This window comes from Pollicipes pollicipes, unplaced genomic scaffold, assembly GCF_011947565.3.
Source record: "Pollicipes pollicipes isolate AB1234 unplaced genomic scaffold, Ppol_2.1 Scaffold_1600;HRSCAF=1878_pilon_pilon_pilon, whole genome shotgun sequence".
NCBI classification, from domain to species: domain Eukaryota; kingdom Metazoa; phylum Arthropoda; class Thecostraca; order Pollicipedomorpha; family Pollicipedidae; genus Pollicipes; species Pollicipes pollicipes.
Window position 1 is genome coordinate 25,514,072 of NW_023595962.1, and position 27,883 is coordinate 25,541,954.

A 27,883-nucleotide genomic window follows, 5' to 3' on the forward strand; every position below is an offset into this window, starting at 1 on the left:
CGTCTTTTCTGATCGGCACGTGAAGCCACTTCTTAGAGGCCACCTTAGGGCGCCAATGGCGCTCTTCTATGGCGGCCATGGGAGGCGGCACGCATTTTGGTTGTGGGGTCGGGGTTAGCCATGAAGGATTTAGGTCATCCCCATATTCCAGAGCTTTTCACTTCAGCCTCACAAACCGTTGCTTGTCTTATGGTCCTAGATATGTGAACTTAACTGCGTCGTTTATCCGCTCAGCTGTTCCTATTTGTATCTTGTGGTGAGAGCAACCATGACTTTTTGTTATGAGAGTGGTACGAGACGCCACTACGCCACTACGCCTTTGCGTTATGATCATCTTTAGCCCACGTTTTTTTTTAGTATTGCAGCCAAAAACATCGGTGGGCGAAGCCAACCAATGGAGCAACTAAACACTGGGGGAGCCAGGGCCCTCACAAAAGGAAACAAATCGACACCCGTGTACCTGAGCCTCTCATCGGGTGGCTCTGTGGGCGCCCGCTCTGATCTAAAACATGTGGAGCCCGAAGGACATCATATTCTTAGGGAGACCCACCAAAATTGTCATCCTGCTGATGGGAGCGATCTCTCGTTTTAAATTTTTGCCTGGCAGCGAATGACCGCGCTGCTGGTCAAGACCATAATTTCTAGTTCTTGTTGGGTTTACAAAGCGAATCAAGCGAGTCCGACCGAGTTAACGAAGCTGGCAGAAACCATTGTCGTGGCGACATCCGCATGCCGAGAGGAGTCCAACTCCGTACACCAGACAGCGTGCAAACTCACTCCCGCCCTGGATGGGGCTATGACGCCCCATCCCTCACCGTAGGTGTAGGTGGTAGGTGCGTTTTTTTCACCGTAGGTGGTAGGTGTATTTTGGGACGCCAGGCTTGATCATTTTTCACTGGTTAGCCCACTTATTAGTAAATCCCCCCCCCTACGCACACCCCTACCCCCCTACATATCCACTGTAAAGTCCTCCAACCCCGCTCATTTCCCCCACCCCCACTCCTACCCCCTAGCCCCCCCCCCCTCCCCCCCACACCACGCACTCATAGGCCCTACGCCAGCTACTATGTCCAGGGCTCGTTCTTGGCTTTGAAGAGGATCGGGACAGACCACAGTTCCAGCATGAAGCAGAAGTGCGCGGAGAGCCGGATGCTGATGGCCAGGCACAGGCGAGCACGCTTCAACGCATCCGCTACGCATTGATGACATGGGTACGCGGCGATTAGTTTGAGACACGCTTTTCAGTGCGTGCGGCCACGCTGGCGCTGCACTGCTATTGGACTGGGATGCGCTCTGCAGCGTATTCGTCCTTTATCTGAAGAGATGTTAGGCACGCCCCGAGGGCACACTAAATCGCAGCGGTCGTAGGCGCCTTTTGTTGTAGGTTGCGGAAAGAGTGCGCCACAGACACGAAGCATGCGTGTTATCTCGAGCTGTAGACATTGCTAAGACGCTGGAACTCCCCTGCCCCTCCCCCCCCCCCCTCTCACCTGGGCGTTTGTTTTCTCTCGTGCGACAATGCGAGATCTGAATGTCCAGTGCCTTGTGAAATTTCTCAAAGCCCGACGACTTACTGATTATTCTTATCTCATCGATTGTATCTCTTGCATGTGTTGACAATCAGTGGCGGCTGCAAATGCAAATAGAACTATCAAGTCTTCTTTGTGCCTTTTTGAAGACCATGGGTGCACAGGTGACTGTGGGGTGTCGCTGTTCAACATATACTTATTGTAAGCGAGCCTTGCTCACGCAATCAAATTCTGCGGAGCAAGCTTCCGAATAACTTTAATGTCTCCATAAAAGTAGGGCTAATGCAGTGAGATTAAAAGTGACCTGTTTGTGTGCATATTTAAGAAGGCACCTAGTTGGCACTTCCTGGCTGCGGTCGCGTTTCTGTTAGTCTGTACTTATATAGCGAGTTGTGTGCTTTCGATTCTCTACATTCTTGGTATCCATGCTATCTTTAAAGCTTTGCGCTAGTTCATGATATCCATCACTTAAACTCTGTCGTACGCCTTAAGCCAGATGAAACCCTGGAACCTCAAGGTGGCCTTTGCATGTGGCCTTATTTTACGTCGGCCTTCACCCAACATATCGAACATGGCTTTTCTTTTGCCATCAATCACGATGGCATCGAAGCATACAACACCACGCACACAACAAATGTCATCGTTATCTTCTCTCACACGTGCAAGGGCAACTTTAACAAGGTCCATAAGTGCAGACTGTCGTGCAGCAAGTGCTGCAGCGATCGCCACGAAGGAAATGGAAGTGATCATGCGTTCTCATCAATATCATCACATTAAAAAGCAACCGCTCGCCATTTTCATCACGGCCTATTTCTACGACATACACCATTCGTGCTCCGCATCTCCTCTCCACAACTTAAAAACGGAGGAGTAGTCACCCCTCCCACACAACAAAGAAGACGAGTGGTCACCCATCCCACCCGCGATGTGACGCCAGCCCGTGCCGGGCGTCCGTCCCGGCCGGCCAGCGGAGCCGCGCCAGGCAGGGCCGGCTCTGGCGAGACCGCGCCCCTGCCAGCCCGCTCCGCCGCCCGGCCGCGGGGCGTCACCACCCGCCGACACGTGACCGGCGTCACAGGTCGGATCGGTGGAGCGCGCCGCCCGTCACCGTTCCGACTCAGGGAGCGCAGCCGCGCCCCCGCCGCTGCTGTGGTGCGTCACGCGCTCGAAGGTAGGGCGGGAAGCTGTGCCGTTCCTTGCCTTTTTGTCTTGCCTGTGAACCATTGAGCACGTGAACACCCGGATTCGATGTTTCTTCGAAATGGCTTCGTGATTTGCCTTATGCTGTGTTCGGCACTGCGGGCGGTGCGTTGGGCAAATGGACAGTACCATTGACGATGCTAAAAAGAGGACCGTGAATTGCTGTATACTGGGTTCTGCGCTATAGTATGTATGCAAAATGTGCCCGGTTGACAGCGTAAGCACGCGCCGTGAGCTCTGGTTTGGGCAGGCCTTTTAAGACCGATCTATGCTTGGAAAAGAAGGACTGCCCGTCGGCGGTTACCGCGATGACCACCGCAGTGCCGGAGGGGACTACAATGGCGGCGGTCAGTTTGTGGCGATGGTGCGTCAGGTGCAGTCGGCATTTTTGGAGTGAGCAGGGGCTGCAGTAAGTGCGCGTTGTGTGCTCTTCTTGCGAGAGATTCAGACCTAGATGAACTATTCCCGGTTTTATTATCCAAAGTGACGCGCAAGACCAACATACGTTTGAAATGCTTAAAATGCTGGTGTATTAGCCTGTACGTGAACTCACCTAGGGTAAATTTTCAGGCTCCTAAGATATGACCTTCGGGTCAAGTAAGGTCAAACAAGGTTAAACTTCGGGTTGGTCGCCAAAGTGCCCCCAGAATCTAGAAAACCTGTTCCAAGCAGAAGGCTACGTGCGTATGTAAGGTCAGTAACCTTGTTTGACTTTGTGAAGGTCATGGTGATCAACATCATTCAAGACTGTTTTCAGTTTTGCAATTGAATAAGCGATAAAATTGTGTCAGGTAGTATGCTCCTAAAAACAACGTGTTCACCTGGATCGCTTTAGGTCATTGAACTATTCCGACCTTTAAGAAGTTCATTTGAAGATACATAATGCACATCCCGTTGTCAATAAGTTCGAAATGAGCACCAGAAACTACCCCATACAGCAAACCCCAGAATAAAAGAACAGGCTGGCTTTGACCTTAGTCTGACATTCATACCTGACACTAGATCAATGGAGTTTGTTGATTCAATTATTGTGCTGCCTAAGAAAGTAACTCAGAGATGTGTGGCTTTGTCTAACACTCCGTTGTTGCATCAGATTGAACGATTTCCTAGAAATTGCCTTCGCTAAAGCCATGGGCTGACTTTGACCTGCTGTAGGTCAGAGACCTTATAAGGTGCGTTTGAACTTTTAATACCGAACGATCTGCGGTTCGATTGTCTATAGTGTTAAACGTAATGTTCCAAAAATGTGTTAATTTTGCTGCTTCGATTGTTGTGTTAAGCGTAATGTTCCAAAAATGTAACGTCCGTTCGGCTCCTGATTGAACTGGAGACGCTAAACAAAAACAGGTGTGCTGCGCTTCCTTGCTGGCGGTATGAGTCCGAGTTGAAAAATAATCAGATTTGCAACCACACCCGAGCGCAACTTTCCGCTCCCCAGCACCCCTCCCCTTTCCCTCTCTCTTGTTAGGCCTTAGCAGTACACTTCATCGCCTCTCCCCTCCTCTTCTGCATTCATAGCATAATATAGGTATGGAGTCCAGACTATGAATTTGAACAGTCTTTTCTGGCCTAGGTATTTTCAGGTTTAGGTTTGTCATATTTGCATTTTTCAGTCCCCCCTCAACTTACTTTTCTACGCTGCATGCCTACTTGGACAAACCAGAGTGATATTGCGGCCTCTCGTACCCTCGGCATAGCCCGTCCGCTGCGCTGATTGGGCAGCTCTCGCCAGCCGGGCAGAGCGGCGGCTGGTGTCGTTACCATTATTTTTCCTCTGCCCGCCAGATGTCTCCAGAGGCGGCACGGGCGGCGGTCGACGCCGTGTTCGGCCTGTTCGCGAGCGGTGGCAGCGCTGACTACATTGGCGAACCGGTCTCCCAGGAGCAGCACGCGCTTCAGGCGGCCGAAGCGGCCCGGTGCTGTGGTGCCTCCGACGAGGTGCGTCGCCCCCGAAGTTGGAGTGGTCATAACGACAAAATAACAGGCCTCGTTACGTGCACTCTGTGTGGCGGAAGGCCAGGCGGAGAGAGGGCAAGAACGGACATTAAAAGCCCGCGTGAGGCTTTGGTCGATGACCCTTAGCATCATGGCGCTGGTCGATGCCGCTTACGAAGTCTCCGCGACCGATGGTAAATCTGACAAACCGGAGGCCAATCCCATGCTAGCCAAACCCAACCAAACCCAATCGAATCTAATTACTGGCGCACTAGACCCAGCCTCTTCCCATATAAATGGCTACATTCATGCATCAATAAAAAACTCTTGGATTGTTCAACGCGGCCGCTGTCTGTACAAAAGGAATCGAGTCAAGTTCATCCAGCGCCAACCAGCCGCCTGACGTGTCGCTTTCTGTGTTCAGGTGGTGCTGGCGGCGCTTCTGCACGATATCGGCCATCTGTTTGGCCAATCCGAGGGCGCCGAGCGGATGATCACCGGTGATGTCATTCTCGGCGTGGCCAATCATGAGAGGGTCGGCGCCCAGTTTCTTCGTGCGCAGGGTTTTCCGGAGCGAGTGGCATGCCTGGTGGAAAACCACGTGCAGGCCAAACGCTATCTCACTTTTAAAAACAAGGCTTATTATGACAGTAAGTTTCTTCGGAGCCCCTCCCCATCCCCCCCCCCCCCACACACAGAAGTCCCCTGGTAGGACAACCGTTTTATGGCGTATCTTTCAAACTAGCCAATAAGGCTAACGTGTTAAAGGTCTTTTCAGAGAGCTGTGAGCTGAATCTATATCTATATCATACCAATCATACCGAATCTATGTCATACCAATTTTGATGAACCCTGCACCCAAAAAGACGGTTTTATTGCTTTGCCCCCATCCACTGGCTGGTTCATTTACCTAGAAAAGGCCATCTCTCGTGGCGTACTTGGTTCAAAGTTTTCATGTACCAACGCCGTGAAGTTCTACACTATCTTGGCATGCTTAATGTTCTCAGTACACTACTTCTAGTACTATCTGCAGCGTACTTCTAGTTATATGATGCAATTTATATAACGAATTTTATCCTATCCGACATATATTACCCTGAATTCCAATTGCTTTGGCCGCCTCCGTCAGAATGACGGAGTTATACTTTCACCTTGAAATGATGTGCGCGAATCTGTGATGTGCGGAGAATTTCACCTCGAAATGATGTACGCGTTGGGTACCGAGAGAGAACGAGGGTTTCGTCAGCAGGTTAACCCAGAGTGAGTAGGAGCGAAGACCCTAGACAAAGGTCCTGAGCTGGTAGATGGCCAGTTACCATCATCAGTCATCAGTCCTTACCAGCCGTCTTGGGGCCAGGCAAGGCGTCCGTAAGGACTCACCACTGGTCCCAAACCAGTGTCCGCTGAAAAGCTGAATGGCTAGAGCAGGTCAGGGTCAGCACGAAAGGTCGCGGGGTGGCTACAGCCCATCGAAGAACTTGGAACGCCCAAACGGGCCGGGGCAGACATATCCATGTAGGCATGGATCTACATGTACCCACGCAGCATATAGCTAATAGACTGTGACCATGCTGCAACTGTGAGACTTGAATCCTACTGCACCAAAGCGAATGTTTACGGTAGGAAAAGATCGTTTCCAGTCCCACTCACGTTGACAAACGGAGACATTTTTAGCTTGCGCTTGCTCCGTCCGCTCAAAACGCAGGAACGCTATGGTCACAGAATCAATCACCCGGACCTGACAGAATATCATTAGATGCTCTTCGCCTCTATTACAGACCATTTTGAAGACAAGCTTTACTGCACTATGGCAGCGCAAAGGGCGAACAATTGCAAAACAGATATCGTGGGGATCGGGAGGAGATGCCGCACTGGCCTATGTATCTAGCTTGAAGGCGATTTGTCGGTGGTCCAGAAACCACCGAAAAAGGGGACGCTGAAAGGGTTTTTTGAAATCGCTTGAAGCTGGCAGCAGTCCTTGCCAATACGGTGCCGGTCGGCCGCAAAGTGCAGTCAGTGAGGCGCAGGCTGGCTCAACAGTGCAGTCCAGTACAGGTGCCGGCCGGCAGCAAAGTGCAGTCAGTACGGCGCCGGCTGGCTGAACAGTGCAGTCAGTACGACACCGACTGGCTGAACAGTGCAGTCAGTACAGCGCCGGCTGGCTGTACAGTGCAGTCAGTACGACGCCTGCTGGCTGAACAGCGCAGTCAGTACGGCGCAGGCTGGCTGAACAGTGCAATCAGTACGGCGCCGGCTGGCTGCGCACTGCAGTCAGTACGGCGCCGGCTGGCTGCGCACTGCAGTCAGTACGGCGCCGGTCGGCTGAACAGTGCAGTCAGTACGGCGCCGGCTGGCTGAACAGTGCAGTCAGTACGGCGCCGGCTGGCTGAACAGTGCAGTCAGTACGGCGCCGGCCAGCTGCAGAGTGCAGGCCCGCGACGGTTCGGTCCAGGGTAGCCCTCCATTTCACATATCTGATATCGCCCTCTCTGGCTTTCTGAAGTAGTCAACAGAGAAGTAGCCCAAAACGGTGCAGCGCTTGATTCCAAGTCTGTCTGAACTTTTCCGTACGATCCGGCGAACTCCGCGAGGCGAATGTGTCAGTGGGCCACCGGCAGAGAGAGTTCGCAGAAGTGGGCACATCGGTTCTCAAGCTCTTTGACGTGCACGACTTTCAGTGCATCCACTTAATGATGTTTTAACAGAACACATGTCATGTACATGACCTGCCTCCTCTTCTTTCTCCTAAGCAAAAGTACTGTTGGAAGAACTGTCCCCTCCTTTTTCCTCCAAGCACTAGTGCTGTCGGTGGAACCGCCTCCTCCGCCTTCCTCGCCAAGTGACTTAAGTCACCGATGCGCTCTATAACATCAAATCCTCTTTCCTCTAAGCACACGTGCTGTTGGCAGAACTGCCTCCTCCTCTTTTCTTTCAGCGCAAGTGCTGTTGGCAGAACAGCCTTATCCTCATTCCTTTGATCGCAAATGGTGTTGTCTATGTGCTTGGTCAATTATGTTGGTTAGGTGCAAGAGGTCTTGGGATGGGGCTGGCGGTTGGAGGAAGAGTTGGTCAGGTCAGGCGTATCAGGCCAAACCAGTTCGATGGTCAGGAGGAGTTGCGAGAGTGGGCAGAGTACGAGAGTGCGAGGAGTGCGACTGCTGAGGCGATTTAGTCAGCACTTTATGCATGCTTCTTTGTGTCATATGTGATTAACGTGTGCCATTTTTTGTCAAACATTATCATTGGTTCCGGGCCAAATGATAAGCAGCAGCTGCTCCTTTCGCCCAACCCAGTTGTGTTCAATATCGACCGGCTTCATCTGGACAAACGTTGATAGATGGATGGTTTGCCGAGGGTGCCTTGCGCCTTTGAGTGTGACTGAGTGTACCTTGCGCCTTTCTTGTGACTTTTGCGCGTTGCGCCTTTGAGTGTGACTGACTGTTGGCAGAAGGGCCTTTTGTCTTTGCCTTTGAGTGTGACGACCGTAAGTACTTGGTAAAACTGCCTCCGCCTGCCGTCTCTGAGCGTGGTTGCTGCTGCCACACCCAGGGCTGCCTCCTCCCTCGGTCCCGAGGCGTGCCTGTTTGCAGAGAGTGATCTTCCCTTGACTCTGCGGATAACTGCCGTCCGTACAGCTGCCGTCCTTACCTTATCTGTCAGCGTGCCGACTGTGTGTAGTCACGGATGCCTCTTCGACTGTCTGTTGTCGACTGTCTCTTCGGCTGTCTCTTCGGCTGTCTCTTTGGCTGTCTCTTCGGCAGCCTCTTCCACAGTTGCAGCCAAAGGGGTGCCCCATCTTAGACCCGCATTTCTCTTCTTTTGCTAGAGTTGTCTCCTGATAAAAAACAAAAACCACCGTCATGCGTATTCACAGAATTCCGCCCCCTCCCCTGAACAAGGCCCTGGCGTCGCCTCTGCACGCCGACCTCTCACGACGTCTGCTCTCGGCAGAGCTGTCGTCAGCCAGCAGGGGCACGCTGGCTCACCAGGGAGGCCCGATGACCGCCGAGGAGGCCCTTCTCTTCGAGGACTCACCGGACTTCCAGACCATACTGCGCATGCGGACTTGGGACGAGGCGGCCAAACGTCCCGACGCGCAAACAACGCCGCTGGGCTTTTACAAAGACCTGTGCCTCAGCGTTCTCCTCCGAAACTGAGCTGGTGCACAGGGGGCGCCGGAGACGTTCTGTGTGAACTAGTGAGAGCCGCAGCTGTTAGCGCACACGAAGCCGGATAATCGCGGCTGTCAGCTCTGACTAGTGGAACCCGGAGGCAGAGTAGTGAGGAATGATCGCCGTATGCTCTGACTTCGGTGCAAACAGAGGAACGAGGTCAGCCGCGAGCTCTGCTCGGTGCTCAAGCTCTGCTCAGTGTTCAAGCTGTGCTCGGCGTTCAAGCCGTGCTCCCACAGAGAAATCTCGCTGGATCACTACCGGTAGCAACATGTCTTGTCTCAAGAACGAGAAACAACCAAACGAACAAGGGGAATCTCCCGCGTGAACTTTTGGTTTCGAGAGACACACATCTGTCTCATATACGACCTTGCGTGTGTCGCTGAGACACTCAACACCACGATCAAAATTTGCCTGATCCCAAATTGTCGACACTCAAGTTCACGGTGGTGGTGTCTGCTAAGCTCATCCCGCGTGACATTCACCACTGCACTTCTCGTATGACGTTCACCACTGCACTTCTCTTGTGACATTCACCAGTGCACCTCTCGTGTGACACATGTGTGTAAAATAGACATTGTGAATAAACTTGCGCAGAGCCAACTGTTGTCGCTAGCTGGTAGTCTGCAGGGTGATGTCTGACCATCGACTGTAATCTGCGGGGTGATGTCTGACCATCGGCTGCAGTCTGCAGGGTGATGTCTGACCATCGGCTGAAGCCCGCCGGGTGATGTCTGACCATCGGCTGCAGTCTGCAGGGTGATGTCTGACCACCGGCTGGCTAGTTCGTCATCGACATGGAGGCTTTACGGTGTACTCAGCTGCGGAGGCTTTCTGGCGTCGCCTGCCTCCCATCCTGGCAGGAAGGGCGTGTAACAAGCAGAAACGAGCCCCGTGTCTGTGGCATCGTCGACGCATTTTCAACGGACTGCGCTGCTGCTATTCGGCTGGATAGTTAAGGTGGTGGCCGCGCGTGGCGCTAGGAGCGCGCGGACAGATGGCACCCTCAGCGTCGCTAGGCGCCTTGCTTCGCCCAATTTAACCGCTGCTGCTGGGTGGTCTTGATCATCGTAGCCCATGACCCCCTCCAAAAGTGTTACCAATTTGTCTACCTGTCTACCCATCCCAGCGTTGTAGTCATCAAATATCGCTGTCCAGGGTATACAGAAAGCTAAAATTTCTGCAAAGCATTTGCTCAAGTTTTGACCGGCCATTTGTAGGATGAAACACGCACCCGTTCGCATTGCCTTAGATTTCAAGTGAAAAATCGCAGTGCTGCGCGGCTCTGCTTGCGACCATCTTTAGGCCAACAGCCCCGTGAAAGCCGCGGCACCCTATTTTGTGTTGTTAAATGCGATGAAACAGCTGCTGCGTTATAGACATGGTGCCGCTCTTATCAACAACCACATGCGTCTTGACCGCATGCATATCATCAATAACCAGGGTCGTCGAAGACTTTGCTGGATTCCAGGCAGGGCCACCTTTGGAACAGAAATCGCTCCAAGCTTGGTGGCGGAGAGAGAAAATCGATTATCGTACAGACGGGTCGAAGTCCTCGCTAGCGTTTGCTGACTCTGTCACTGAGCAAGACAGCTATCACTTGAATGGCGCGTATATACAAATGCATTGCCATCAAGAGAGGGTGTATTTGCGGCACGAAATATCCCTGCGATGACGGCTGATCCTGAGGTTTCATAGACACGGCGTTGCGGTGTCACTGCGAGACAGAGGCAATGGCTACCCCATGGAGAGGGGCGCAGGTGTTCGCCAAAGCTCAAAGTGCAGTTTTCAACACAAAGTGGACTTGTCTTTAAGTGCACACACGGACTTTTAAGTGGCGCTTGAACAGGGTTGTACGTTTCATATCATCATTGGATGATAGCTCATGCTGATCAGTATTGGTACGGTTCAGTACAGTTACCCCTCCGTTACTCATTCAATGCTCAGTCTGTCCAGTCCGGGCTCGAGGCTGGGGTACGCGGTCTACATTTCGAGTGTTGGAGGAGCCATGACGCTCTTCGCCACAGTTAGTGGTTTAATCAGTGGATACGCTCACGTTTCACTTTTCCAGACTCATGATATCACTTCACTGAACCATCATCACAATTCGCTTAATAAGTCTCATTTACATAGACCTTTTCAGATGATAGGCATCAAATGGCTCACAAAACTCTATGAACCTATACAACTATATGGCTCACAATAACCTCTCAGTAAACGCTCTTCTTTTACTAAATATCACTTCATTTAACTGCGTCACCCGGAAAAAATCCGAGGGGATCGACTCCAGAATACAAAACTGACCTCATACGAACGACGCCGGTATGATCTCAAACTAGTTCAGAAGCAACAGCGCCGGAGGAATGACTAACAATGTCAGAGGATGTCACCCGGCTTCTGAATCTAACACATATCTCTGCGATTCGCGCCGGTAGGCGGCCCTCCAAAACACTTGTCCGTTGGCTAGTCGTCTTCCTCATCCGCAGGCGACGCGACCGACTCCTTCGAGTTGTGCAAGACGCAGCTGTAGCCCAGTTTGGTGCACTTCTCGCACAGCTCGGCCGGGTGCTTCTTGTCCTGGTCTATCTTGTCTAGCCCGCCAGGTTTGTGCAAGGGTGTCTGCAGCATCAGTAAGGCATGTCACCCAATGCAACGGTACGTTCATAAGGTGAAAGCGACACTCAAACGAATAGTGATCGGGAAAGGGCGACTTTTGGATGAGATTGACGGGCACATAAGAGAGTGACTTTTGGCCGAGATCGACAGGCACATGAGAGAGTGACTTTTGGCTGAGATCGACAGGCACATGAGAGAGTGACTTTTGGCTGAGATTGACAGGCACATGAGAGAGTGACTTTTGGCTGAGATCGACAGGCACATGAGAGAGTGACTTTTGGCTGAGATCGACAGGCACATGAGAGGGTGACTTTTGGGTGAGATCGACAGGCACATGAGAGAGTGACTTTTGGCCGAGATCGACAGGCACATGAGAGAGTGACTTTTGGGTGAGATCGATGGGCACATGAGCGGGTGACTTTTGGCTGAGATTGGCTGAGGCTGAGGTCACAAGAGGCTTGGCTGAGGTCACAGGAGTCAGCCTTCACAAAACAGCCTCGGCGAGGTCACGGTCGTCAGCTGTCACAGAACAGCTGCTGGCACGCTGGCCGACATCAAGGGTACTTCCGGCGTCCACAATCAGCTGAGCAATCAGCTGAGCTAAGCCCCCAAATGTGGGATGTTGCATGCACTCGTCCGCGCCTTTTTAACATTGTACTGTCTCCGCAAGGCTGCAAGAGGAAAAACCGGGGTTTAATGGAATCAACGCGCTGGTGGAAACTGCATTATAACGTGGCGCTTTGATGGTGGGACGTGTGCACCGCGCGGTGACGCGTGGTCGGCGGCGTAGTTTCCTTTTCAGTTGGGGCTTCAGCCCCCCCCCCCCCCCCCCACTTTGGGAAGAGAGTGAGCAGAGAAGAGGAAAAGCCCGTTTGTCGGCATATCTTAGGGGCAGATTGGGTTATTTTTCACTGTTCAGCCCCCCTCCCCCAACTCCTTTTGCGAAACTTCATCCCTGCGCTCGGTGCATAATTACGTGTCAAATCAAAGCCATTACATCACTACGCTTTGTTAGTTTGAAGACGCGACGTGCGACAACTTGTTAGACACGACGTGCGAAATGACTGGCTTCTCCAGGACTGCGAAAGATGGCTGTGTCTGCGTATACTGAGCCATACATACCACTCATCACATGTGGACGGCAGCAATGCCATCATCCACTTCCTCGAGCCATTCGTAACCAAATGGTTGGAAATTATGTGTAACAAACTGTAATTTTCCATCGCAGCTGTCAGGAATCGCCGATTTGAGCCAATATTGACACGGCATGGTGCATTTTAGGATATTTGGTGCAGAGGCATAATATACGATCGACCAAAAGTCAAAGTCAGTGTTATCTAACTTGAGTCTGCATCTCGTTCGTGTTCTTTTGTCTTCGTCTCCGCAACAGAAGCTGTTGTTTCTTTTGTCAGAGCCGTTTTGTGACGGCGGTCGGACCCGGGGTTGGAGCGTCGGGTCGCAGATCACGCGATGACATCATAACGACCTCGTGCAAGTACCACGCGGTGTCAGAGAGCGCCCGAGGGCACCATCTCGGCGTCCCGGGGCACGGCGCTGACGGCGGCCAGGCGGCGGCATGGCAGCGCGGCCCGGCTCCGCCCAGGGAACACCCGGCGCCCCGGGGCACGGCGCTGACGGCGGCCAGGCGGGGGCATGGCAGCGCGGCCCGGCTCCGCCCAGGGAACACCCGGCGCCGACCCCGACAGCGCTTTCTCTTTCAGGGCTGGAGAGACGACCCCAGGTCGGGGTGCGACCGTAGACGGGCGCTGCCGTCCAGACACGCGGGTATTAGGCGGCCTTAAACGGATGAGAGAGGTTGGCGAACGCATGGAGAGATGGATTTTACCTCACGTCAAGCACACACTTACTTAAACCCGACATGCGCTCCTGTTCTGTCAAACGAACGGGCGAAGCCCTAGTCGAATGAAGTTTTTATCATCTTAGCTTGAAAATTTAACACGCTCTGTGTCTTAGAAAATTACAGGGCGTAACAGCACAGTGGACACCAAAAACAGCGTCACATAGCTCGCATTTAGCTACATCAAATGAGTGGAATGTTAACAATTGAGAGCGGTCTCTATAGAACCAAACCCGATCCTTCTGTTAAGATGGTAAACTTAGCCGGCCTGGCTGCCCTCAGAAATACGCGTGCTATAGCGGCAAAGGTAGCAATGTGATATATGTCATTGCACGTTAAGGCGTACGGCTGGCGCCACGTCACGCCAGGTCATCATCAGGTCAGAATTTGCGTGCGTAAGCTTCTCATCGTCACTTCAGGGAACAGGCGACGCACGACATCGAAACAAACGCATGAAGCTTGCTAACACGCGCCCAAGTGGCCGGTTGAATGTTGTTCGCTCGCGTAGGGTGGGGGTCAATTTGACTCCCCTGATATCTAAGAAACTAAGATAGGCATCAAATCTACGAATTGGGTTGGTCGATATGAAACCTCAATCATATCACACTTAAAGGTTCCTAGGTCATGACCTTGTGGTCAAATCAAGTGAAACAAGGCAAAACTCCAGAATGGTATCCAAAGTGCCCCTAGACCTCCTCACGCAAGCACTGTGAACTGAAATACCTCTGCTAAGCAGAAGCTCAGTGGTGTTCATCTAACGTCAGCGATCTTGCTTGACCTTCAGAAGGTCAAGACGATAGAAACTACGAGATTGCCGCTATTTTGCTATCAAAATAAGCGTCACGAATGGACATGCTAGTTCAGCTCGCACGTGCGACGAAGGTACTGGGCCACACTGGCTCTCGGAGCTGGTGCGCCCAGGTGCGCGTGGAGCTCGTGGACGAGAAGAGCCGCACCATCATCCAGAGCGCCAAGGCCCGGTGCGCGAGGGAGACGTCATCATGCTACTCGCATCCGAGAAAGAGGCTAGGAGGTTCGGATAAGGGACTTCATGATGACTGGATTTGATTCTGTATCAGGTTCTCCTGAAATAGTGAGGTACATGCAAACTGTGCCCGTAAACAAACGTCAGGGATTACGCCAGGTGGTATGTTCCTAAAAACGTTATGTTGGAAAAACCATTTTAGATCAGTGATATCATCTGACATTTAAAAGGCCCATGGAAGATGTTTGTTGAAGTCCGTGTGGATAAAAACTAGCCCATAAAGCAGGATCTAGAGTAAAAAGCGGGTTAGTTTTGACCTAGGATTGGCCTTTATACCTGACCCTAGACCAGTGGAATTTGTTGTAATTTTGCATTCAGTTGGTGTATTGCCTGAGGAACTATTTCAAGCGTGGATGGTTTCGTCTTACTCTCCGCTGCCGCATCAAATTGAACGATTCCCTAGAAAAGGCCTTCGCTGACAGTAACGGCCTGACTTTGACCTCCGTAGCCTAGCCACCTTAAGAGGTACCCTTATTTGTTACACCAAAAGATCCGCTATTCAACTGCCTACAGCCATGCAAAGTTTGGCGCAGCTACGCCGCGCCTTTCGGAATTAATTCTGGAAAAAGTTTTTGGGGGTCAAATTCCCCCCCCCCCCCACCCGAGCTCGTATTAAACTTGAAATACCAACTCATGGGACTTGCGGCACGCCAAAGTCAAGAAAATCAGAGTTTATTCCCGCAAGGGTTTTCAAATTTGAGGTATTTATCAAACTTTTTCTCGGATTATCTGACACAACTATTTCGTGAAGTGAGCCATCACTTCGTACGGTATGGTGCAGCTATCTGGAACAGGCGAATCCTTGAGAGCGTGCATTCTTCTAGAGTACATTACACGCTTCGAGAACAAAAATGCAGCCAACATGACATTGACAACAAGGTTATCACCCGGGACCTACTAAAAGCAGGGTTAGAAATTGCCACAGAATGTGTGCGAGCGTTGAAACACCGTTTACCTTTTGAAATTTGCCTATCCATCTCCCTGGAATATCGAAATCTATTAAGCTGAATGCCACGGGATAGCTCTGACACGGAAGCCTGCTGTCTGAGCAAAGTATTGGTCGCAGCATAAAACGGCAGGGCATAAACAGACCATGGCATAAAACTCACTGTGCATCGCTGAGATACGCCCGTGGCAGCCCTATGTCTTTAATACGTACGGTAAATATGTATGCTTATGATGTCTGGTGATGCTAGATATAATATTGGTCAGACGTTAGCTTTCGCCAGTGCACGCAACGGAAACGCACGCGCGATCTGTACTCGCATACGTCTCACAAATGAAGCCTTGTGTTAGTACTGACAATGGAAGTATGGTATGAACTGCACACCACGCAGTCTGCATACAGTCTGCACGTGCCATAAAGCATCGGGCTTGTTGAGTGCGTTTGCAAGGAACGTTATTTACTAAGATAAGAAAGTAATAATAGTATTATTTCTCAGAGAAAAACCAACATATTTTTGTTGGCCTTTATCGCCGCACGACCAATAGAATGGCGGGATTTGAGTGACGTGGTGGCGTCATATATGTCTGGGTGACCTCGAAATAGTCTTCACGAAATAGTCTCCACAAAATCTTCGCGGGCATGTTGCTCAGGAATCAGTGAGCTAGAATCGCTTTTGGACTAGGGTGGGAGTGAAGCATTTCATCGCAAAAAGACCATGCAGGAGTTAAAAAATCAATTCACAAAAGATGAAACATGTGAGCTAGTGACTGCTGCTTCAGCAAACAAAGACATCTATTTCGAGTTGGCATGGACGGCATAAACCTGACAAAACTGTTTTGTTTTTTAACATCTTAGGCCATTTAAGCGAAACAGAATACATTAAAGCGTAGCAATTGCATGACAACGTAATGAGCATACAAATTATCAACACCAATAATCTGATGCTGCAGTTTGCACTTCCCTTCCACAGCACTTTTAACGCAAAAGAAAGCAAAGGAATTAAACAACAAAATAACAACAGAAAATTCAACAAGCACAAAACACTCAAACAGAAAAAACCTTGGACTTCTACACGTCAGCCCATCGTCAAGTCAAACACAATAGACTTACCTCTGGCTTCTGTTAAGATGAGATCAGGGAGAACCAACATTTTGTCACTATTTCTTACAAAATACCGATACTTATTTCCATGAAAGTAGCCTAACTATGCCTGACCTAAAGAGCCTTACGTCATCTCATGCTGTCTAACCTGTTTGTATCACGGCAGCACTTGCGAGTTACTGATTCATGCACAATTCTTATTGCCACTTGCCATGCAGTTAACCAACATAACCTAATTTAGAGTAGCCTATATGTTGAACATCATCCCAACTCACCTAACTTTTGACAGCAGCACTTGTGATAAAAACATGATACAGCTAATTTTTGACTGGTTTCAACTTGCATTTTTATTCAGTTCATTTGTGTATGGTTGTTGACATCAGACAAAGTTGACAGCACACAAATCAAAACACTTTAAATGACTTTGAACAACTTATTTTGATTGTCATGGTTAACTTTGTCAAGGGCAATAACGGGAATGCTCCACAAAACAATCTCTCTTCTCCAAAAGTAACATAACCATTAGATGACCATGCCAGTTTTGCTGCTTGCCTTTTCAGCTGCAATAAAGGCATCTATTTAGACCTGTCTATTCATATTTAATGACAAAGCTTGAGATGTTGGCTTCACATTTTAAATGGAATGGTCTGACTATTCGTTACATACTGATATTTACCTCATATTATAATTGCTATGCAGCTTAGAGCATCCCTGTGTTACAAATATAGTGTATATATACAGTACAGTCATTTGACCGTCAGCAAACTATGACAACTATAGAAAACATCTGGTTAAAGCAGCCATGAGAGACCACTTCATGAAATTTGGGGCAAGTAATCAAGAATTTGGAACAAAATAGGCCAATTGCATGCCTTGTGGCATCATAATTTGTCCTATGATCAAACTCGATGGATTAAAACAGAAAATGGCTAACTCTGGTTATCAATCATGTGTTGAAAGCACGTAAGGTAAGCAATTACTTTGTCCACAGGAGAATTACTGGCATCTTCTTGCTCCCTCAAAACAAAAAGTCAGTACCTCTCGCATGGTCTGATGGCAGACAGAATCATCCCACTCATCCCCAAATATAAATATCAATCATACCCACCAACCTACGAGATTAAAATGCGAAACAAGTAAGAGGTATGCATGATAAACATCTCCAAAGGACATAATTTCGCCATCAAACACTTCTCTATTAGCTGCGTCAGGTCTATCCCAAGGCTCTATATGGCAGCATTAGGATAACCTTGTCAGGTAGCCTGGTGAGTTAGACAGTCAAAAGGCTTAGATTTATCATCATCTAGCACCGCCATGAACCAAAGAACGACTAACCGAAGGCTTTTCAGGGCAAAAATGGCGATGAATAGATATTCCGTGCTTCAAATTGTCTCCTTCATTCCCTGTGAATTATTCACTCTTGGGTGCATATCAAGCATATCTTTGCGGCAGGCAATTCATCCAATTTATGTATGAAATACGTGCAAGTTTGCAGTTGGAGCACCTTGCAGAGAAATTGGCCAACATTTTAATCAAGAGATGGTACCTCTAAAGGCGATCGAAAAGGAAGGAAGAATAAAGTGGTATCACAATCGTATGATACCAAGAAAAACAAAAGTAGGTACATAAATATAAAGTCTGATACTTTTTGGCAAATTTTGCAATCAGCTGATTTGACTTAGAATCTGTTAACATGAGTGCTCAAATGGTGATATTCATCTTGTAAATTTGATTTAGAAGACATTTCCTGAACTTTTCACTCCTGCATTTTGTGAGTGATATAATTTAGGTGTCAAGTTTTCTCGCGAAAAAAAAAATACGTGGAGTAAAATTATCTACCAGGCCAGGCCTTGCTGGTGTTCGCACCAGGCCCTGCTTTCGTGGTGTGGTGGTGAGACCAAACAAATTGGGGATGCGTGAAAACGTTGCACTTGGCATACAGCTGCCGATTGTGATGCATTTTGTAAACAAGTCAAAATTAATGCGTGCAAGCGGCTGAAGTCGCTGGGGTTCTTGAGCTTGGAGGTACCTGGCGCCCTTGCTCGGTGCATACATAGACATGATTCGGATGCAGGTGAGGCAGCACATAGCCATAGGTGTCCAAGTTCTGTGGAGCCTTGTTTATGCTTGGTGGTTTCAGATGAGCTCGGTTTTGGATGCATCTGAAAACCTCAGAAAGGGAAATATGGGTTTGGCATGTGCGTTTAGACAATGTCGGGCAGGAGTGAAAAATTCACATAAAATAGGGAGAAAAGGAGTGAAAAATTCCCCCTTATAGGGTGTTGCTTTACACCCAAAGTCGGCAATCCTATGACACTGACAGAAATAGCAGGGGCTTAGGTCTAAAGATGGCTGGGCTGTAAACTGCAACGAATAATCTTCAAGATGGCTTTTCAGCTCAAAACCCCATGCAAATGTGGAATGCTCCCTTTAAATCATACCGATAGGCATACAAGAACTTAATTTGTCATATCGAAACACTCCCTTTTAAGTTACTTCGTTTGGGAACATGCTCATCTTGGTTATAAGGCAAAACGTCAATGTTTCGACCTCTGCTCTCTATAAGCTCGCTGCATGCGTCAGTGGGTATAACTATAGACCAATGCTAAACTTTGAGTTTTGTCTAAATGGAATGGTCTATTGTAATTAGCTTCCATCTTCGCGATTTTCCAAACAAATAGCTCGCAAAACAGTCCACTTTTGTCGACAATCATGTCCTGTAAATTGGTAGCTTTTTAACCCCTAGAAATATGGCCAAAAGCTCAGCCGTACATTGATTTAGCGGGATCGGTGTCCGTTAAACGAAAACAATGGGTCGAGTCGACGCTCGCATTACAAAAGTTCAGACCCCGATATCCCACCTCCTCCTTACTTTGAAGGAGTCTTAGCACCGCCGTGCATGACCGGTCAGCTGGCCGGTCCTAACAACTGGCATGACCGGTCAGCTGGCCGGTCCTAACAACTGGCATGACCAGTCAGATGGCCCGGTCCTAACAACTGACATGACCGGTCAGCTGGCCCGATCCTAACAACTGGCATGACCGGTCAGATGGCCGGTCCTAACAACTGACATGACCGGTCAGCTGGCCGGTCCTAACAACTGGCATGACCGGTCAGCTGGCCGGTCCTAACAACTGACATGACCGGTCAGCTGGCCGGTCCTAACAACTGGCATGACCGGTCAGCTGGCACGGTCCTAACAACTGGCATGACCGGTCAGATGGCCCGGTCCTAACGACTGGCATGACCGGTCAGCTGGCACGGTCCTAACAACTGGCATGACCGGTCAGATGGCCCGGTCCTAACGACTGGCATGACCGGTCAGATGGCTCGGTCGTAACAACTGTCATGACCGGTCAGATGGCCGGTCCAAACAACTGTCATGACCGGTCAGATGGCCGGTGCTAACAACTGGCATGACTGATCAGCTGGCTCGGTCGTAACAATTGGTATGCTCCCGGTTATTGTCTCTGCTCACTGCCTGGCAGCCGGTGTGATGTCACCCTCGTGACCCGTATGTGCCGCTTCGTGTGTTATCACCTGTGTGACCCGTGTGCGCCGCTTCGTGTGATACCACCGGTGTGATCTGTGTGCGTCGCTCCGTGCGATATCACCTGTGTGACCCGCGTGTGGCGGCTCGCGTGACGTCACCTGCCGATGAGGATAGATGCGAATGCGGCAAGATTGACACTCCTGCGCCATGTTGGCCCAGCTGCGACTCGACTGCCAGAGACGGCGACATTCGCAGCACTGGTACTCGCCGAACGCACGCCGCTTGCCTTGGTACGGCGTTTTCACGCCAGTCTTCAGCGCCTGGCGACACAGACCAAACACAAGCGGTGTAGTCGTTATTCATTTGGGGACTTCAGCTCGCCCCCCTCAACAACGTTGGCTTCAGCCCACGCCCCGCTTTGGCTCCAGCCTCCGTTCTCAACTTTGAGAAGAAAGCGAGCCAAATCCAGGGGAACATCCGTCTGTTGGCGTATTGTGGGGGAGGTGATTCATATCTAACTGCTCAGCCCCTTACAACATTATGTAGGACTACCACTACTTTTCTTTTGCGCGACACGCAGATCGCAGGCGATACATGAGCACGTGACCGCGCGGCAGGCGTGGGAACGTCACCAGTATAACAGACAGAGTAACAAAAGCGGAGCAGCGAGCGCCGGCGAAAGACAACGTCGGCCGCACTCACTTGACGTTGTAAAACGGTTGATGAGCAACCCCATCAAAGTTCGCTGCCGGACTGGACGCGTCTGGATGCGTCTGAGACTGGGCCGGACGCATCTGGATGTCTGTGCCACTGGACTGGACGCGTCTGGATGCGTCTGCGACTGGACTAGGCGCATCTGGATGCGTCTAGTCCAGTGTGGATTGATTCTGGACTTGCCTGCCATGGACGAAGCAAACGGGCCGTGACGACTCAGGACGAGTCGCTGGTGACTGACTCGGAATTTCGCCGGATGTGCCACACGTTCGCCTTTGGGTTGATGTCCACATTGCGTCGCATGACACTGGAGTGAAGGAGATGACACTCGTGTGACACCCGGGCTTACTTGTGGACAGAAGTTGATGAAATGTTGTCCTATCTCGTGACACACGCCACATCGATAATGCTTCGGAGGCTTGTCCGGTTTGTCCTGCAGCTGCAGGGAGGCAAATTCCACCATCAGCCCGTCTGAGGATGTTGGAGGTCAGATTAGGAACTTACCAAACGGCAGCGGCGGTCTCAACCAGCCAACTTGCGAGTGTGACGGCACTTCGCCCATCGAATATGGCCGCGGATCGAGCACTGCACGAGCGGCTCATCAACTCACACTTCGGTTAGGTGAGCAAAAATTTAGACGCAGAGCCGTCCTCCGATGGGTATTCTCTCGGCGTAGTGAGTCCCCACATAGTAGTGAGTCCTCACATAGTAGTGAGTCCCCACATAGGATAGATGTGCAAAATAGCGTAACGGGTGCCATCATTTGTTCTTTAACGAAGAACTAGAAAACGCAAAAGGCAGGGGAGAAAATGACCAATGGCAAAGGGTCGAACCCTGTGCAAAAATGGCAAGACGTCAAACGGCAAGAAGCCAGACGGGATAAATGTCGAATGGCAAGAACTCAAAAATGCAAGAAGTCAAATGGATAAAAGTCAAACGGAAAAAAGTCCAAGAAATAAAATTCAAAAGCAAGACGCCAAACAGGAACAAGCTCAGTGATAAAATGTAGATGGGTAAAAGCAGAAAAGGCAAAAAGATGGAGTTTTGTCTAAATATACAAAACATCTTTTAGGCAGACGGTAAAAAGGATGTGAGCAAAATGGTTTAAAGGATAGCAAGGTGTGAATCAAAACACACCTATCCTGGCCAGACACCCTAGTCCGTAGCTTCGTACCGCTTAGGAATGCACTAAGGGCTCTTGGTCAGTTGTTCGTCCAGGGGGTGCAGGCCCCGCCCCCACTTGGCCAGTGGGACCAAGTTGACTGACAGCTTGGTGAATGTGCGGAGGGCGCAGAGGGGTCCCAGATTGGGATTCGAATGGCTCTATGCACGATATAAAGTGTCTTGACGCGCAACGTTTTCGTTATGTGGTGCTTCATAACTTACTTGCTTAGACCCCTTCAAATTCAGAACATCCTTGCCACAAAAATTGCTTTGCTTTCGGCCAACATGTAGCATCAGTTATGGGGGCATCCTTGCAGATTGGGGGGAGAGGTTTTTAAGTTTTTCCTTTGTTAAGTTGGAAGAAGGCAAATAAACCTTCGACAGCAAACTACCTCTACTTCTCAAAACTGTATCTAGCGCACTTCCTTACTTAGGAGAAACTGGCTACCGCCTTTGGCCCAGTGGTTTTGTGATCTAGGAAGGGCAAGAAAATACCATATGAAAGGTTTACTGAGGGCGGTGAAAGCACATCACGATGATAATTTCACACCAATCATATGCGCTCTCATTTTCAAGCGTTACCTTAGTGGGCAGGCGTATTCTAGAGCAGACGGTCAAGCCGTGAAAATCAGCAGAAGTTCTTTTCAGTATGGTCTGGTCTGTTATCTACTGTTTGACAGCCAGACATTGATGACCATGGATAAATATTGATTTGAAAACCGGAGCACCGCTTGAAGCATCCAGTGGTATCCAAACAACCAGTGCTTGCACGTTGTTGAGCGCATTTGCGAGGAACATTATTCACATAGAGCAGACAGTAGTAATGGCCTTATTGGAATTCACCTCTACTATTCGTTTTGATAAAGGCATGTTGCCGATATATCGGTGCATCCATATTTCCATTCCTCTGGTTCTTCTCCGAGAGATAAGGGTGATGCATAATGAGATAAGGATAAGGATGATAGGATACTAACTTACCAACCAATATTTGCACTACAGCGTCGTTTAGCAAGTGCCTTTTTGTATATTGCAGGCTTATAACTGAGCAAGGGATTTCTTAACTCATAAATGAACCCTGTAAATATACCCGAACGCCCCCCCCCCCCCCCCCTACTGTTGCTGACAAGGAGCCGACAGGCAAGGGAGACTACGCTCGACCGACTTATGCATGATCCTGGTACCTGCCTAAGTTGGAAACATCAGGGCTCTTGGCATCACGTTACGCATGACGTTATGAAATTCAACAAACATGAAGAATTGTTTTGCTGACTTTGTCCATTATGCTTGCCTCCGCTGGCCTTAACTTCCTTTCACTCCTTTTTCTTTTGACGCTCATTCCTGCAACCTTTAGCCCCTTTGGCTTAAATGGTAGTAGGAATAGTAGCGTTATTGGAATTCACCTCTGCTATTCGTTTTGGTAAAGGCACGCTTTGCATGTGACTTGGATATATCTTTGACTTTTTCAAATATGATTTTTTTCACGTTTGACGTGCTGTCCTTTCACTTCCAGGCCTTTGACTTTATGTCCGGTTATCGCCATAGCTCACTATGTGCAGGATTTTCCTCGTCGAGTCCAAACTCACCTTCCGCATCTGAGTGCGAGCCACTAGCCATGGCTGTGCAGGAAGCCAGGTGACTCCGAGGGGCGCCAGTGATCGTCTCCTGCAGGGCAACACGACGCACGATGTAAGCCATCTACAACTCCATCCTCCATATATATATATATATATATATATATATATATATATATATATGAATATCGAAGTATATATATATATATAGAGAGAGAGAGAGAGAGAGAGAGAGAGAGAGAGAGAGAGATATATATATATATATATATATATATATTATATATATATATATATATATATATATATATATATATATATCTCTCTCTCTCTCTCTATCTCTCTCTCTCTCTCTCTCTCTCTCTCTCTCTCTCTCTCTCTCTCTCTCTCTCTCTATCTCTCTCTCTCTCTCTCTCTCTCTCTCTCTCTCTCTCTCTCTCTCTCTCTCTCTCTCTCTCTCTCTCTCTCTCTCTCTCTCTCTCTTTATATGTTTGTAGCATATCGTTACAGTGGGTTGTAACATCAAGACATAATTGGCCTTCACTAGCAGTTAATAAGAGCCAGGTTTCCATGCATTAGCATAAAACCAGCTGTGCTTATAAGAGGATGGTTGTCTTATACATTCTAACTTACGGATATCTATATGCACATATACGTGGCACATCCGTATCCATATAAGTATAACATTTAATATAACAAGTCTACGCATTTGCACTATCCGAGCTTCACACCACGAGTGAAGGCGATGATGGATATCTCTCAGCTGAAGTGGAAGGGGATGAAGTAGTCATCGCCGTCAACTCGCCTCACGGCTCAAATAACCAACAATGCAAGATTGCTGGCGCCATTGATGCACGACACCTGTGGTTCATTTATTGATGACGCTGACGCAGCCAATGTTTTAAACGAGCTACACAGGCCACCCTTTTGGCAAATGCCGTGTTTGCAATACTTGCTGGAGCATGTGACATAAGCAGGTGTGACTCTTGGAATAATTCCGAAAACCAAGCTCGCGATTCGTGTTCTAAGTGACCTCGACTAGTTATGGTCTCTGTGGGACGACGCAGAGGCACGATAAAACGAAACACCCGGCCACGTCACGTGGATGTCACGACCGTCCCACAACGTTCCAGCCAGCAATTTGTTTGGGCAAAGGTTGTCATGAGATGTTGGATATGCTTTGGGATACGCACTTTTCAGTGAGTAACCATCATATGCAGTTAGAGGAAAACTCCAGACATAGAAAATATTGAGAAGCGGCTGAAAACAGGCTAGGAAATGGAAATATCAGCCAAAGTTTCTCACTTTCGAAGCCGATCCATGAACATTTTCTAACAAGAAAGTTCAGTACCGGACGGGCTACGACGGATGGAATCTGACCGAAATTGCTGCCTGGGTTAAGTGTCCGAAGTTGCATGCCTGAGCCACGCGATCTTCAGCGAGAAATATAGTTCAACTCAGTTTTTGCCACGCATCTTCATTTGGCGGAATAACAAGACAAGATATAAAAGAAATATTTTTGCACGCTTCTCTCCTCCAACGTTGGTCATGCCCTTACGTGCTTATCTCACACGGCAACCCGGCTCGGGGCTTGTGCCAGTGCTCGGGCTGGGTTTGTGCCTGTGCTTGGGCTGGGTTTGTGCCAGTGGTTGGGCTGGGCTTATGCCTGTGTTCGAGGGGATTTGTGCCTGCGCTCGGGCTGGGTTTATGTCTGTGCTCGGGCGGGGTTTGTTCCTGTGCTTGGGCTGGGTTTGTGCCTGTGCTCGGGCGGGGTTTGTACAGGCTCGAGTGGGATATGTGCCAGTGCTCGGGCGGGGTTTGTACAGGCTCGAGCGGGATATGTGCCTGTGCTCGGGTGGGGTTTATGCCTGTGCTCGGCTGGGGTTTCTGCCTGTGCTCGGGCTGGGTTTCTGCCTGTGCTTGGGCTGGGCTTATGCCTGTGCTCGGACGGAGTTTATGCCAGTGCTCGGGTGGGGTTTATGACAGTGCTTGGGCTGGGTTTGTACCTGTGGTCGGATGGGGTTGGTACCTGTACTCGGGCTGGGTTCATGCCTGTACTCGGGCTGGTTTTGTGCTAGTGCTCGGGCGGGGTTTGTACCTTTGCTCGGGTGAGGTTTATGCCTGTGCTCGGGTGAGGTTTATGCCTGTGCTCGGGCTGGGTTCATGCCTTTGCTCGGGGTGGTTTTGTGCTAGTGCTCGGGCGGGGTTTGTACCTTTGCTCGGGTGGGGTTTATACCAGGCTCGGGCGGGGTGTACGTGCCAGTGCTCGGGTGAGGTTTATGCCTGTGCTCGGGCCGGATGGCGGGATTCCCGCCGGCGCGCGGCTGAAGGCCGCTGCAGGCTCCCGGGGCCGGCGGGGTTGGGGGGGGGGGGGGACGGAAAAGGGGAAGCTGTGACAACTCGGGATGCACTGAGCCGCAGCATGTTGAAACATGACGGGTGGCCGCGCGCTGGGTGGTCTGCAGAGAAGCCGGGTCTTCCGGCGGACGGGAGATAGGCGCGCTGTTGTTGCTGGGTTGCGGTGGGTGCGCTGAGTCCAAACAAGTGGGTGGCTCACCGACCGCTCATGCCGGGCCAGCCAAACGATCCAATACACCATGGTCAGGAGGCTGTGACAGGCGGCGAGCAAGCCGGGGTCGTCACATGAAAGTACCGCATGGCAACATAGCAGGGCACATAGGAGGGCACATAGGAGGGCACATGGTCACTTGGCCTTGTGTTTGTGTTGTGTATTGTACTGACTTCTGGCCAGAAAGGGCGTCAGGCGGAGGCCATGTACAATAAATGATGATAAGAGGGCCAACCCCAGAGAATGGAAAGGTCACAACCCATCGTACACCTCTGCAGAAAGGTCACAACCCACCGTGTACCTCTGCAGAAAGGTCAAAGCCTACCGCACACCTCTGCAGAAGGTCACAACCTACCGCACACCTCTGCAGAAAGGTCGCAACCCACCGTGTACCCGCGCAGAAAGGTCACAACCTACCGCGTACCTCTGCAGAAAGGTCGCAATCCACCGTGTACCTCTGCAGAAAGGTCACAACCCACTCTACACCTCTGCAGAAAGGTCCAACCCACCGTGTACCTCTGTAGAAAGGTCGCAACCCACCGTGTTCCTCTGCAGAAAGGTCGCAACGCGCCGTGTAGTTCTGCAGAAAGGTCGTAACCCACCGTACACCTCTGCAGAAAGGTCACAACCCATTCTACACCTCTGCAGAAAGGTCACAACCCACCGTGTACCTCTGCGGAAAGGTCGCAACCCACCGTGTACCTCTGCAGAAAGGTCGCAACGCGCCGTGTACCTCTGCAGAAAGGTCGCAACGCACCGTGTACCTCTGCAGAAAGGTCGCAACCCACCGTGTACCTCTGCAGAGAGGTCGCAACGCACCGTGTACCTCTGCCGAAAGGTCGCAACCCACCGTGTACCTCTGCAGAAAGGTCGCAACCCACCGTTTACGTCTGCAGAAAGGTCACAGCCCATCGTACGCCTCTGCAGAAAGGTCATCACCACGTACACCTCTGCAGATACTTCTGACGTTATTCAGCGCTAGGTGGTGTCAACAGTGGCGTCAATCTAGTGCAAACTCCCAGGGGAAAGATGCAGTGGCCTTCGGATTAACCCACAGTGGCGTTGTTTCGCGCAGCAATGAGTAAACATCTGGCGAAGTGCCAGAACCCGATGAGGACGGCCTGACGCTAGCCGGAGTATGGGTGAGTAATGGCGGCCGGCTTTGTCGTCGCATGGCACGGAAGCGACAAGGGCGGTCCACGGTCGGGTCTGGGTAAAGCGCCCTCCACGGTCGGGTCTGTGCAAAGGGTCTTGAAAACAATTACCCACGGCACCAGAATTACGCACTCGCACAGCGCGTGCGGGCTCAGTCACCACAAGTCGCAACAGCATCTGGGTCGGGGAGCGTGACGAAAATTACGAGCGAAAGCTCTCTTGTGTTTGTTCCTTGAATATTAGTTCACGTTACCTCCATCATTGCATTAATGGTGAGTGGAAGCATTTGGTAAACGCAAGCTTTGCTTTGACTTTCACCAGCAACTAACTCTGGCCAGAGTAAATCCAATGGTTAAACCCATGGTTAAACATGAAAAGCTTCTTCAGTATCGGCATAATAGTTAAGCACACGCCCCAAATCAACCTATAGAGAAGCGTTCGACAAACAAATTTCGGAAACCAAGTTGAGCCGCAGCATATGACGTGGCTTACTGCACACACGCAACACCACAAATACCCCATCCAAAGCGGACGCTCAAATGACAGCCCCCAAACACGCACCACTCTCCCCAAACACGCACCACTCTCCCCAAAACTAGCGTTACCTGTTACGGGGCGTGTCGGCTGCCGCCAGGCGTCGCCACCTTCGCCCCGTGTTGAGCGCGATTGGGCCGTGCTCACTGCAGCCTGGTCGGGCTCGTCTGCCCTTGGCTTGCCCCGCTCCGAGGCCCGCTCCATGAGCTGTGCAGTTGCGCAGTGGCGCGCCCAGGCATGCGCGGCCTGGCAGCGCCCCGCGCCGGGACCGGACGGGTCCGAGG

The 27,883-nt window shown here is 50.4% G+C and overlaps 2 protein-coding genes across 2 annotated transcripts; one reads left to right on the plus strand and one right to left on the minus strand.

The window, feature by feature from the left end:
* The first annotated feature begins 2,613 nt into the window (after nt 1–2,613).
* On the plus strand, nt 2,614–9,434 carry LOC119094276 (2-amino-1-hydroxyethylphosphonate dioxygenase (glycine-forming)). Its single transcript, XM_037217352.1, has 4 exons — nt 2,614–2,700; nt 4,515–4,667; nt 5,089–5,314; nt 8,616–9,434. The coding sequence occupies exons 2-4, from the start codon at nt 4,515–4,517 to the stop codon at nt 8,819–8,821; spliced, it is 585 nt and encodes a 194-aa protein (XP_037073247.1). The 5' UTR covers nt 2,614–2,700; the 3' UTR covers nt 8,822–9,434.
* Nucleotides 9,435–10,466: 1,032 nt separating this feature from the next.
* LOC119093267 (zinc finger CCHC domain-containing protein 24) lies at nt 10,467–27,759 on the minus strand. The gene is made up of 5 exons (XM_037216196.1): nt 27,671–27,759; nt 23,357–23,435; nt 20,959–21,080; nt 20,054–20,215; nt 10,467–11,455 (listed from the first exon to the last, which is right to left on the minus strand). Exons 2-5 carry the CDS (start codon nt 23,385–23,387, stop codon nt 11,300–11,302), a joined length of 471 nt encoding a protein of 156 aa, XP_037072091.1. The 5' UTR covers nt 23,388–23,435; nt 27,671–27,759; the 3' UTR covers nt 10,467–11,299.
* Between the last annotated feature and the right edge of the window lie 124 nt (nt 27,760–27,883).

Bases quoted from the DNA above. Each gene is read 5' to 3' on its own strand.
- LOC119094276 (XM_037217352.1), top strand. From the start codon at position 4,515: ATGTCTCCAGAGGCGGCACGGGCGGCGGTCGACGCCGTGTTCGGCCTG. The intron at 4,668-5,088 runs GTGCGTCGCCCC...TTCTGTGTTCAG, and splicing joins GCTGTGGTGCCTCCGACGAG to GTGGTGCTGGCGGCGCTTCT. The intron at 5,315-8,615 runs GTAAGTTTCTTC...TGCTCTCGGCAG, and splicing joins AAACAAGGCTTATTATGACA to AGCTGTCGTCAGCCAGCAGG.
- LOC119093267 (XM_037216196.1), bottom strand. From the start codon at position 23,387: ATGGCTAGTGGCTCGCACTCAGATGCGGAAG. The intron at 21,081-23,356 runs GTGAGTTTGGAC...CAACATCCTCAG, and splicing joins CTCGCACTCAGATGCGGAAG to ACGGGCTGATGGTGGAATTT. The intron at 20,216-20,958 runs GTAAGCCCGGGT...CTGTGTCGCCAG, and splicing joins TCATCAACTTCTGTCCACAA to GCGCTGAAGACTGGCGTGAA.